This window comes from Bos indicus x Bos taurus, chromosome 18, assembly GCF_003369695.1.
Source record: "Bos indicus x Bos taurus breed Angus x Brahman F1 hybrid chromosome 18, Bos_hybrid_MaternalHap_v2.0, whole genome shotgun sequence".
Taxonomy (NCBI): Eukaryota; Metazoa; Chordata; class Mammalia; order Artiodactyla; family Bovidae; genus Bos; species Bos indicus x Bos taurus.
Window position 1 is genome coordinate 52 of NC_040093.1, and position 12,942 is coordinate 12,993.

Below are 12,942 nucleotides of genomic sequence, written 5' to 3' on the forward strand. Positions count from 1 at the left end.
CTCACCCTCACCCCAACCCCAACCCTCCCCCTAAACCCTGACCCCTGGCCCTGACCCTGACCCTGACCCTCACCCTCACCCTCACCCCAACCCCAACCCTCCCCCTAAACCCTGACCCCTGGCCCTGACCCTGACCCCTGACCCTCACCCTCACCCTCACCCCAACCCCAACCCTCCCCCTAACCCTCACCCTAACCTCTTAACCGTACCCTGTCCTCTATGAACATCTGTAATCACAGAGTCCCTCACAGGTCTTTCTTTAAAGATTGAGCTGGCAAATGCGGGTAAGTTTCCTGGCTCAAATCTAGGATTTGCCGTTAACCACAATTACTTTCCTCTGGAGCCCGCGTGCTGCAACCACGGAAACCCGGGCACCTGGGGCTTGCGGTCTGCAGGAAAAGCCGCCTCACTGAGAAACCTGTGCACGCAACTGAAGAGTGGCCCCTGCTCCCTGCAACTAGAGAAAGCCCGTGTACAGCAACAAAGACACACAGCACAGCCAGAAAAATAAATGAATACAATGTTTCCAAAGCTTCAAATTTTATCTAAGGTACTTTTATTCATCTCCTACTCACTGTATGAGGATGGCCGTTAGAACATACTTACTTTGCCTGCAGATAAGCAGAAAAACGATGAAATCTGACAATATTCTTTTTCCCACATGATTTCCAAAACCAAGAGGTAGGTGAGGACAGACCCCAGTCCCTGTTTCTGGACGAGAGAGTGGTTTGTGGGAATTGTGGAGGAAAGGGCAATCGCTCCTCGTTTGGGACTATTTCTTCCAGGGCATTGGAAGCCATGGGATTTCAGGACGTCTAACCTCAGCAAATAAGGGCGAGGTGACCTGAGTCTGAATCCCCCCACTGGAAGCCCAGGCTCCGGGCGCTCCCTGGACAGAGGAGGCGGCATCTCCGCTGCCCGAGGGCCCAGCGAAGGCTCTCACGGCGCTGACACAAGGGAAGCACCAGGTCTGCGTGCCCTTCAAGGTCCACGTACCACGCCAAGCCCCTCTGTGACCCAGGGGCGGTGACGAGACAGCTGGGACCGTAAACATTGACGGAAGATCGTCCCTGTTGCCTCATTTTCTGAAAATTGTACCTTTAAGAAACACTTTTAGAAATGACGCAGGGAAGGACATGATTTCCTGAAAATGCTGCAGTGTAACTCAGATTGAAGATGTGAGAGACACATCCAACCACAGGGAAGAGAGAAATAATAAGGAAATAAATACAAACACTCAGGCAGGCAAGTGTGCACACAGGACGTCGTTCAGGGCCGGGCAGACGCTGGGGCTGTGCTCTGCCTGGGGGTCGTTGTCCCCGATGCCCCGCAGACCAGAGTCCACCTGTGCTCGGGCCTTGATCAGGTGCCCGGAGAGCTGTCCTCGCCCTCCCCCGGCTGCCGCTGCCGCTCCAGCCCCGCCAGCTCCTCGCTGGAAGGCTCTGCGCCCCTGGCCCTCGCCCGCGGGGCACGGAAGACCCTCCGCAGAGAGCAGGCCTTGAACGTGGCGAGCAAGCCGTGGGTGGGTGGCTGGCTGGCTGAAGGCTGGGGCATCCGTGGGCAGGTCCTCCACTCGCACGTCGTCGGAGAGGTCGTCCAGGTTGCCAGGGCGGCGGGGAGCGCGGTCCAGAACGAGCAGCGCTTTGAACGGGGGCGCGTGCGTGGCGCAGTACCTCTCCACCGGGGCAGGACAAGTCCCCGAGCCGCTCCTGGAAGAAGCTCCTGGTGACCCGGGCCCCCTGTGCGAGCGCCACAGCGCGGGCATGTTGGGCTTGGAGAAGCCCCCTGAGCGCACCCGGGTTCTCCGCGAGAAACACCAGCAGCGGCAGGGTCAGGAGATCGCGGGCGCCTGTGAGCCCAGGGTCCGGCGTCTCCGCCGCGGAAGGGCCCGTCCTGCTGGGCAGCCGCCTCCAGAACAACCGGGTCTCCTACCCCACGGAACACCTGCCGGGCCGCGTCGCCGCCGTCCGGGATCAGTCTCTGCAGCGGCGCCGGGCACCTGCGCGCAGTCAGAGCAGCGCCTTTAAGCGCGCGAACCAGCCGCAGCTGGTCTCGACGGTCTCAGGCCCAGCCCCGCGCCTTGCGCCCGCTTGAGCTCCGCGAGCAGGCTGCGGGCCTTCTCCTGGCCCAGCACCGCGCTGCCGGGCGCCGCGCACCTCCTCGGGTCCTCGATCCGCACGCTCAGCAGCCGCTCCATGATCTCCATCACCAGGCTGCGGCTGTGCGTCAGCCTGGCGGTGGCGCGCGGCGTGGATGCTTGCGAACTCGCTCGGATCTTGTCCTTGTCGCGGATAGTAGCCACAGGGGTGGCGGACAGCCCTTGAGTCCTCCTGATCCCGCTGAGCTTCTCTCCGGCTCCAAGAGCCGCAGCACCTCGAGCTTCACCTGCAGGTCAATGGCCTTGCAGTCCCGCTTCGCGCTCTGGCGCTGGCGCGCACGCGGCGGCCTCTCCAGGGCGGGCTTCAGGCCCACACCGCTCTCTCCAGCATATTTCTGCTCCCACCTTGTGGCTGCCGATTTCAGGACCGCTGCCGCCCCTGCCCCGGCCCGCTGCAAAACGGGTGATGGCATTTACTGGTGCTGAGTGCCCACAGGCCTGGGGGAAACCATCAGAGGTCACCAGCTGGAGTCTCGCTCTAGGTGGGGGATTTCAGGCCATATCTGGCCGGAGCTCGCTGCTCACTGGATGGATTATTGCCCAACGGACCACAGAAACTTCACCAAAAACCCACTGCCACCTGCCCGGGCTCCCAGTACTCGCAGGCCTCAGTGAAGCCTCCAGGGTGGCAGGACACACCGCAAACTGATGTCAGACCAACCACAGAAATTACCAGAGGTCAGAGCTTGGCCCCAGGGACGGCAGCCACGGTGCACGACCCCAGCTCCCCGTTTGGCAGTGGCCAGGCAAAGGAGAAGAGCCAGCCAGCCGGCGGCGGCTGCCACATCGGGGCCCTGACTTACCAGACGTGAGCCGTGTCGCTAAGGGTGTCGGGACTCAGGGATTTTGTTTCTGGGTGTGTTGTGGGGTTTTTTTTTTAATTCACTTATTTTGGGGCCATGCCACAGGGCATGTGGGATCTTAGTTTCCCCAACCAAGGTGGAACCCGAGCTCCCCGCTGTGGAAGAGTGGAGTCCTAGCCCCTGTACCACCATGGACATCCTGTGTTTGTTTCTATGGAGGAAATGCTTGTGCAGAGGAAAGCCGCCCAGACAGCGTACTGCAGGCCCTGCGTCCTTCCACAGCCCAGCGCTCAGAGGCAGCCCCGCAGTCAGGACGGGTGATGGGAGCCTGACCCGGGAGCACCCCAATTGGTCTCAGAGTTGCCAGCAGGACACCAACTGAGTCCAACTCGGGCAGGTCTGGCAAGGCCGCTGCAGATGCTCCCAGGCCCGGCAGTGTCTCAGGAACACCCAGGAATGGCAGTCAGCAGTGGGGAGGGCCGGGGTGGGTTCCCCTCTCCCCCCTCATCAGGCCACGCTCCTGGGCTGGTCTGCTCTCCTTCCTGCGTGTGAACAGGTTCCTCTCATCATGGGGCAGACCCTGGGTTACCCACCAGGATCACAAACACACAGGAGCCCCTGACAGAGAGAGATGTTCTGGTCCCATCCAGAGGACAGGCAGACCCGGAGTGAAGAAGAGCCCAAGAAGGCAGAGCCAAGATAATGGTGTGTGTCTCAGAATGACAGGCGAACAGCAGCCCTCATGCCCCATCAGCCTGGGCAGACGACTCCAACAGAGCCACTAAAGGCTGGGGCTGCCTGCACCACTGGAGGGGAGCCCGGCACGAATGAAGTGACAGCAGTGGGCTGCAGAGTGTGGATGGGGCTTTTTTTTGAAACATCTATGTGGCCCACATTCACGCACACATCCATGTGTGCACTGCCCGTGTGTACATGAGGGACGAAGGACACACAGTGGGTGACAGTGACCATCTCCAGGGAGGCAGACTGAGTGTGAGGCATAAACTTTATACACTTCTGCTGAGGTCTGAATTACTATAGAATGCACCTACATTTTACATTTTTCTTTAAAATCGGAAGACGTAAATAATCAGCACTGTATTTCTATCTTTGTCCAACAAAAACTGCTAATATAGTAAGTCCCCTACATAAGAACAAGTTCTATTCCAAAAGCACATCTGTAGGTCCAACAAAGTTAGCCTAGGGACCTAACTAACACAACTGGCTACGTAGTACTGCAACAGTACTGTATTTAGTACGGCTACATAATACTACAATAGCACTGTATATAGTACTGGCTACATAGCACTGCCATAGTACTGTATATAGTACTGGCTACACAGTACTGTGATAGTACTGATATAGTACTGCCTACATAGTACTGTGATAGTACTGAATATAATACTGGCTACACAGTACTGTGATAGTACTGAATATAATACTGGCTACACAGTACTGTGATAGTACTGATATAGTACTGCCTACATAGTACTGTGATAGTACTGTATATAGTACTGCCTACATAGTACTGTGATAGTACTGAATATAATACTGGCTACACAGTACTGCATAGCACTGTATACAGTACTGGTTACATAATACTATAATAGTACTGTATGTAGTATTGGCTACAGAGTACTATAATAGGTTTATAATACTTTTCACATAAATAATACATAAGAAACACATAAAATAAAGAAAGCATCTTTAATCTTACAGTATAATACCTTAGAAAGTATAGGAGTATAGCACAACACCTGATTAGAGGGACTGGCATGGAGTGAACAGGCAAGAAGTTACTGGTGGAGCTGGGCGAGGAGGGGGAGCTGGCAGAGAGAAGGACCGTCAGCAACGGAGACGGCAGGTGGGCTGTGACGTCACTCAGGCCTGACTTCGAGGCACAGGTTCTGGCTCCTTGCTGGATTCAATTCCATCTCCCTCTTTAAAAGCCGATCCAGGGATGTCTGGGCAGTGGCTCTTTTCTTCTCATCATAGACGACACGGTAGCACTGGATTGCGTTCTGAACGGCTGCCTCAACCTTCGTGTACCGTTCTACATTTGGGTCCTGGGCCTCAAAAACGAACAGTGCCTCCTCAAACAGAGCGAACCCCCTGGCCATGTCCTGCATGGTGAATCTCTTCAGCTCTTCACCTCGTTCTTCCTCCTCCTGTCTCTCTTCGTCCTTTCTCTGGGCCTCAAGTTCCATCAGGTCTTCATTTGTGAGCTCCTCGTGTTGCATGGCAAGGAGTTCAATGAAGTCATCCTCCTGCAGATCCAGCTCCAGCTTCTCACTGAGGGTCACTAAGTTGCTGAAGACCTCTCTGGACTCCTCATCCACCTTCTCGAATTCACGAAAATCATGAACAAACTGTGGGCAAAGGTTCTTCCATACACCATTCATGGTGCCGGCTGTAACCTCACGCCAAGCAAAATCAATGTTTTTTATGGCTTTGTAGATGTTATAGTCCTTCCAAAATTGTCGCAAGGTTGTTCCTGACTCATCACTCGCCTTTACTGCCTGACGAAAAGTGTGACGTAAATAATATTTCTTGAAAGTTGATATAACTCCCTGGTCCATGGGTTGGATAAGGGGTGCAGTATCCGGTGGGAGACGCACTACTTTGACGTTGGGATGAAAATCGTCCATGAACAGGGGGTGGCCTGGAGCACTGTCAAGCAACAAAAGAATGTTGAATGGGATGTCCTTCTCCAAGCAGTATATCTCTACCTCCGGAATAAAGTGGTGGAAAAACCAGTCCTGGAAAATGGCCTGTGTAACCCAGGCTTTGGGGTTACTCTTCCACACAACAGGAAGAGAGCCCTTGGCTATATTTCTAAGGGCTTTTGGGCTCTCTGAATGGTAAACCAAGAGAGGCTTCAGCTTCATATCTCCAGAAGCATTGCCACCAAACAGCAGAGTCAGCCTGTCCTTTGCTGCTTTATAACCTGGCATCAACTTTTCCTCCTTACTGATGTAACTTCGGTCTGGCATTCTCTTCCAGTACAGTCCTGTCTCATCCACATTAAAAACCTGCTCTGGTAAATATGCCCCTTCATCAATAATTTCTCGAAGGATCTCAGGAAATTCCCGGGCAGCAGCCACATCTGCACTCACTGCCTCGTCACTTACTTTTACACTGTGAAGATTGGCTCTGGCCTTGAACCGATAAAACCAACCACAGCTGGCATTAAAAGATGGGCCGTCTGATTCTTCGCCGTATTTCTTCTTCAGGTCTTCATACAGGCTTTTAGCTTTCTCTTGAATCAGCATTATGTTGAGCGGGGCTCGACGCTGATGCTGGTCCTGCAACCACACACTGAGAAGTTTCTCCATCTCCTCCATCGCTTTCCCACGCCGCTTGGATATGATCGTCGACATCATCGACACAGCAGACTTCACGTGTTCCAGGATCTTGTCCTTGTTCTTGACGATCGTGCCAATGGTTGAACGGTTCAAGTTAAACGAACGAGCTACGTCTGTCATCTTCTCGCCTCGCTCCACTCTCTCAATTATCTTCACTTTCGTTTCCATCGTTATCGCATGGCGCTTCTTAGCAGTACCAGCTACATCACCGCTGCTCTTACGCTTGCTTCCAGACATCCTGGGCTTGAAATAAAGATACTGTACTACTGTACTGTGAAGTACACAAAACACACAACCCCATGTAGAGGCTGCACACATGTGACAATGTACCCCAGACACATGAACTAACTTACGTGACGGGACATGCAAACACATGTTCACATCTTTAAAAGTGTGCAACGGGCAAATTCACATACAAGGGACTTACTGAACTCTGTATATGATGGTGTGAGCCTGGACCAGGGTGCCAGGCAGGGGCCAACCCAAGGGTGAGGGACCAGGGGCGGGGGGCCAGGGGGTGCTGGGCATAGCTGCTTACGGTGACCTTTCCAGGGCTGGGGTGAAGAAGGGTGGGGGGCAGAGTTCAGCAGGATATGGCATCTCTGACTGTGGAGGACTCACAGCTCACCTGAGCTCCATCCGAGAAGGGCTTGGCTGGCTCTGCGAGGTCTCCAGGCTGTTGGTCCTCAGGAGGGGCCTGGACCAGGGCTGAGGGGGAAGGGGAGTGTTAGGGTCTGCAGCCCCGCCCCGCGGACACAGGGGTCGGACACCCAGAGGTCAATGTGCAGCTGGACACTGGCCGGGGACTCAAAGTTGGATGAGACCTCGCTGCCCTCAGACTCACAGAGGGTGGCAGCCCCTTCTGACCCGCACACGTGTGACCTCGAGAGCACACCCAAGGCCTTTGAAACCCAAGTCACTGAAATGCCAAAGAAACAGTCATCAGATGCTTCCTTCGGCTACAGCTGGGTAGTCGGTAAAGAGCTGTGTCAGCAGGCCTGAGCTGTCCAAGCCCTGCACACTCCCGGCAAAAGTCTGGCCCTTGATCTGCTCCCAGTAGGGGACCTCAAAGCCCTTGGAAGATTCTGCCTGGTAACATCAGGCAAGACCCCCGGGGGACAGCACCCCAGGCATGCTGCTGCACATCACTGCCTGGGGAACTAAGCATGACCCACACAGCTCCCACAGGACAGGACTCTGGAATCTCATGCCTGGTGTCTCACAGACTGGGCACCTGTTCCCATTGCTGACTTTAATGTGCATCCTTTCACTGTAATAAACGACAACCAAGACTATAACAGTCTTGTCGATTCCTGCAGCTCCTAGCAAATCACAAAGCCTAAGGGGTGGTCTTGGGGACCCTGAATAAAAACATCTGTCTGCACAAACAAAGTATACATAAGTTCACATGAGCATTAACCCTAATAGCCAAAAGGTACCAACAACCCAAACATCCATTAACACTTAAAACAAAAACAGACTGTGCTATAACCATACAATTGGATATGACAAGGCATAAGAACGAATGAGATACTGACATACTATACCATGAACGCTGAAAACATTACGCTCAATGAAAGAAGCCCATCCTCTAAGCCACATACTGTATGACTCCACTTACTAAGACATCCAGAGTAAGAAAATACACAGAGACACCAAGCACGTTAGCGGCTGCCAAGGCACTGGGAGAGGGCAGAACGAGGAGTGACTGCTGCTGGGCACAGAGTTCATTTGAAGGTGATTACACTATGGTGTTAGACACGGGTGGTGGCTGTACAACCTCGTGAATGTACTAAAACCCATGAACTAGACGATTTTTTGACATGTGTGTTACAGCTTACTAAAGATGGGTTTTTGTTTGTTTTTTGAAGTGCTATGGTTTCCACCCCTTGATACAAGGGGCCAAGCAGGCAAAGGAGCTGCACAGACACTGAGTGAACGAGTACACAAAGGCCACGGGGACCTGATGGCTGTCACCAGCCATGTCTCCTGCCTGCTGCGTGGCTGTCACCTCCTCAGGTGTGTAAGTGCACATCCAGACCAAGGTGAAGACATTGTACAGCACGAACCGCAAAGCCACCCTTGGCCGGGCTTTCCCCACTCCCTCCAGAAAAACGAGGACACCCTACTTGTGACTGGAGGGTCTCATCATCCAACTCTCAAACCAGACGGGACTCCACCAGGCCAAGGACCTTGCTCTCTCCCCTCCCCACTGGACCCACAGGGCTTGCACATGCCATGCACTCAGTGAATTTTCCAGGAAGAAAAAGAAAAAGAAGGCTCAGAGTACCCTCAGAGGGGGAAATGCCACGGCAACTGCAGGCTCGCACCTCTGGGAGGCTCACAGGCTAGGAAAGTCTTCAAACAGGTCATGGCTTCTGAGCCTTCTTCCCAGCAATGAGGACACAGAGGGCCGGGGCACAGTGAGCAGGCACTCAGGACCTACAGTCATGGGCTGGGTCCCCCTGCACATTCCCCTGCCCCAAGCCCAGTCCCTGGGGCTCACCAGTCTCCTGAAACATCTGAGCGAGGTCCTCCACGAGCGCCACAGCCTCCTCGCCGCTCTCGGGGCACTGGGACTCCACCCAGACCCGGGTGTCGGGGGGCAGCACGCCCAGGAACTGCTCCAGCACCAGCAGCTCCAGCATCTGCTCCTTGGAGTGCACCTCGGGCCTCAGCCACTGGCGGCAGAGCTCCCGGAGCTGGACCAGCGCCTCGCGGGGCCCCGCGGCCTCCTCATAGCGGAAGCTGCGGAAGCACAGCCGGGGGTCCCAACCGAGAGCAGGCAGGGGGGTGTGGGGCTGAGGCTTGGAGAACGGTTCCGGATCCCACGGGACGTCCTCGTCCTCCTCCACCTTGATGATCACGAGCTCCTCCTGACCGAAGGGTGCCGGGTCAGCTGCCATGGTGAGGCGTGGGGAAGCTGGCCTCCCCGTCTTCACTCAGCCACACGCACCGTCTTCCTGGGACACACACACACACCCAATCAGGGCTGTGGACCACCCACACCCCTCCACCCACTTACACGCTGCAAGGCCACTTGCCGTGAGGGAGAGCATCCCCAAACCCGGCCACCTGGGCAGCTGGTGGAGGACACCTTGTACTGAGAACCTGGTTAGGACAGTGAGGGAGAGGGTCCTGGAGAGAAGCCTTCAGGAGTTCAGGCCAGACTGGGCCAAGGAGGAGGGCTGCTCCTGGGGAGGGAGCGTGGACATGTCCAGTGTCTCAGTGACAGAAAACCCGGTCAGCAGCCAGGCAGAGGTGTTAGCGGGAACTAGCGGAGGCCCAGTGACCAGGGAGGGCCCCAACCCAGGGACCAAGTGCACAAGTGCAGGATGCAGTCTGCGGGGCACTGGAAGGAGCGACAGAAAGGAGAAGTGTACGACACGGCAGCTGGGGACAATGAGAGCAGCCACACAGGCAGAGCAAGAGCGGGCGCCTACCCTGAGGGCCTTCCTTCCTTCACCTTAGGCTCCTCTGGGGCCCGGTCCTGTTGAATGGTAAAATTTCCAAACAGCAAACAGAAGCTACTGCTGTAAGTGTTCACCAAAAGATCCTGAAAACCAGCAATTCCTCAGCTGGCAACTCTGGGGAAAGGAATTGGAGGAAGACATCTGCTTTTCCTTTTGTAACGTCTGCAAAGCATCTGAATTTCTATCTTTCCACCGGTCATTTGCTACCACTGTAACTTAAGAACATAGATCATTTTCCGTGCCAACGCATGGCTTTAACAGGGTTTGTCAGGGATCCCCTGAGCCAGGCCGCTCAGTCCAACAACGCCCAAACACCCGGGTTCTGACCCCCGAGTACCCTGCCTAGACCCGCCTGCACTCTCACCTCAGGGGGGCACGCGCGCAGGTGCAGCGGCAGCAGGGAGGTGCCCTGAGCTGCAGAAACCCAGGAAGACTTCTCAGGAGAGGTGCGTTTAGGGGGAGCTAGGCGGAAAAGCTGACCCAGTGTGTCCACAGAACTGGGAACCGCCGGCCGGAGGCCCAGAAACTCCGCCAAGAAAGCGACCACCGCGGATGCACAAGAACTGACCCTGAAGCGCGGCGAAAGCCCAGCTCCTCGCGGATCACTTCCGGCCCGCGACTCGCTTCCGGGACAGGCCCAGTCCCACCGGACTCCATGTCCCAGCAGCCCCCGCGCCGCCGATCCGAGGAAATCGCTGAGGGACTCAGGGAGCGGGTGGTGCTCCTCCGCCCTCTTGTCCCGCGCCCTCTGGCCAGCTGCATACCCTGCCTCGGGCTTTTCCCCCACGCGCCTGCTGTCTCCCGCGGACTCACTGCCCTCGGGAGCTACGCCGGCTGGCGTGGAACAACGCCACCGTGCAGAAAAGACGACCAAACACCCTGGGGTCCCAGGACCAGGAGTTTTCTGGCTGCTCCACGGACTATTTCCGAAGCCTTGTTCCCACCCCGCCCCTCGCCCCCTCTCCCGAGCCCCCAGCCACCTCCCCACGACGCTGCACGTTAGCCAGCGGAGGTGAGTTGAGGTAACCCGACGCTTCTGCAGCTCTATGACAACCTCCCGCGCCGGGAAGTGGAATTGGCGCGAGTCCCGCTCCGCCTCTGAGGCCCGCTGGGAAATGTAGTCCTTGGCTTGTCACAAGACCCTCCCAGCCCAGCTGCGGATACTACATTTCCCAGGGGGCAGCTGGGGAATGAAGTTCTTCAGGGCCCCGAGACCGGTGCTCCACTGCTCTTGGGCTGAGGTCCGGTCCTGTCCCTGGTTCTGAGGAAAGCAGCCGATGGGTCGACGCGCGCGCGGCCTGTCCACCATGGCCTGCCTCACGACCTCACCTGCGTCTCTACCCCTCCCTCCGTTAGGATGTGGCATCTCCTCGCACTGGGTCCTGTCTCTTCCAGCTGCTGGGCCACACTCCGGCTCCACCGGGGCTGCTTCTGCCTCCCCGTCCACAGGCGTTTACCAGCCACACAATGCTGGGCCGCCTCAACACGTCCCTATCTGATGCCTGGCATTTTGAAATGACCGGCTTCCAAAAGCTGGGCACCACCTCCCAGAAAACCTCCCCTATCGGTCCCGCTGGATTTGGGTCCCTCCCCGGTCACCCATCATAGCCATTGTCACACAGAACGTAACCGCCTCTGGACTGGCAGCTCCGAAACCAATCTCTCCCACCCTGGTCTCCCCACACCCAACATGTTACAAATGCCCATAATTTGTGTAATTTATTAATATAGTCAGTCACCAGGCTCCTCAGCAAAGCGCCTTCTCTTCTTGCCATCCCTTTTGCTGCTCTTGCCAGGAAAGCAGGCCAGGGGCCACATCTGACCTTTCTCCCTGGAAGGCTGGACCCCTGCCGTGGCTCAGGCTGCTTTTATGTGCTGACAGCATGCCCACCACTGCAAGTACTAGCTGAGTGACAGGAATGCTCTCTCCCAACTTCACTCTTGGTGTGTCTGCGTGTGCATGTGCACATGTGTGTACAAGTAGGTGTGTGAGCATGCACGTGCACCCACACAGGCACAGATACCTGTGTTGAAAGGAGGCCAGACAGCCATGTCTCACCACCTGGGGCTCATCTAGTTGGGGTACAAGAACACCTTCCCTTGCAGATTTTGTGTTGATAATCCACATGGTATGTCTGCAGACTCAGGCGGATACCCCAGTGTACGTCAGACATCACTTTGCTGATAAAGGTCCGTATGTCCATCTAGTCAAATTATCATCTTTTCATCTTTTCCGATGTGAGAGTTGGACCATAAAGAAGGCTGAGCGCCCAAGAATTGATGCTTTCGAATTGTGGTGCTGGAACAGACTCTTGAGAGTCCCTGGGACTGCAAGATCAAACCAGCCAATCCTAAAGGAAATCAACCCTGAATATTCATTGGAAGGACTGATGCCGAAGCTGAAGCTCCAATACTTTGGCCATCTGATGCAAAGAGCCAACACACTTGAAAATGACTGATGCTGGGACAGACTGAAGGCAGGAGAAAGGGGGTGACAGAGGATGAGATGGTTGGATGGCATCACCGAATCAATGGACATGACTTTATGCAGACTCCAGGAGATAAAGGCATAGCAACCCACTCCAGTATTCTTGCCTGGAGAATCCCATGGACAGAGGATGCCGGTGGGCTATAATCCATAGGCTGGCAAAGAGTCAGACATGACTGAAGTGACTTAGCACGCACAGCACCAGGAGATGATGGACAGAGAAGCCTGGTGTGCTGCAGCCCATGGGGTTGCAAAGAGTCAGACACAACAGAGACTGAACAGCAACAAGGGGACAGAACAACAAGCTGAACGTTGAGGCCACTGAACCCCCAGGAATGACTGAGTTTTTACAAAGAGCTCTAGATCTGGAAGACCATCAGAGTGACAAAAGTTCGGCCTCAGAGGCTAGAGGGAAGCCAAGATAACCACAGCACAGAAACCCAGGGAAGAAAAGATCTCCAAAGCAAGGAATGGTGCCTGGTATCAAAAGCCACACATGCCCATAGGCTCTGGCACAGTGCAGGCTCAGACAACACAAGTCATAGAAGCCCAAAGGGGTGAGGATGACATGGAAGGTGAGCCAGAACAGTAGGAAACCCCCATCCAGAACTGGTGGGAAGTCACAATAGGGCACAGACAGTCAGGGCTGGCAAAC

General features: G+C 55.4%; 1 protein-coding gene across 9 annotated transcripts; it reads right to left on the reverse strand.

The window, feature by feature from the left end:
* Positions 1-4,649: 4,649 nt before the first annotated feature.
* LOC113875869 (tigger transposable element-derived protein 1-like) lies at positions 4,650-10,454 on the reverse strand. Of its 9 annotated transcripts, none has more exons than XM_027514534.1 (4): positions 10,368-10,454; positions 8,833-9,289; positions 6,955-7,034; positions 4,650-6,569 (listed from the first exon to the last, which is right to left on the reverse strand). In XM_027514534.1, the coding sequence occupies exons 2-4, from the start codon at positions 9,230-9,232 to the stop codon at positions 4,839-4,841; spliced, it is 2,211 nt and encodes a 736-aa protein (XP_027370335.1). In that variant the 5' UTR covers positions 9,233-9,289; positions 10,368-10,454; the 3' UTR covers positions 4,650-4,838. The 9 variants fall into 9 exon arrangements, with proteins under 9 accessions (XP_027370335.1, XP_027370333.1, XP_027370334.1 ...); XM_027514532.1 differs by having other exon boundaries at positions 4,650-6,584; XM_027514533.1 differs by having other exon boundaries at positions 10,164-10,402.
* Positions 10,455-12,942: the final 2,488 nt, after the last annotated feature.

Coding starts and splice junctions, on each gene's coding strand:
- LOC113875869 (XM_027514532.1), bottom strand. CDS start 9,232: ATGGCAGCTGACCCGGCACCCTTCGGTCAGGAGGAGCTCGTGATCATC. Junction 7,035..8,832: donor TCAGATGTTTCAGGAGACTG/GTGAGCCCCAGG, acceptor CTTCCCCCTCAG/CCCTGGTCCAGGCCCCTCCT. Junction 6,585..6,954: donor CCTTCTCGGATGGAGCTCAG/GTGAGCTGTGAG, acceptor ACAGTAGTACAG/TATCTTTATTTCAAGCCCAG.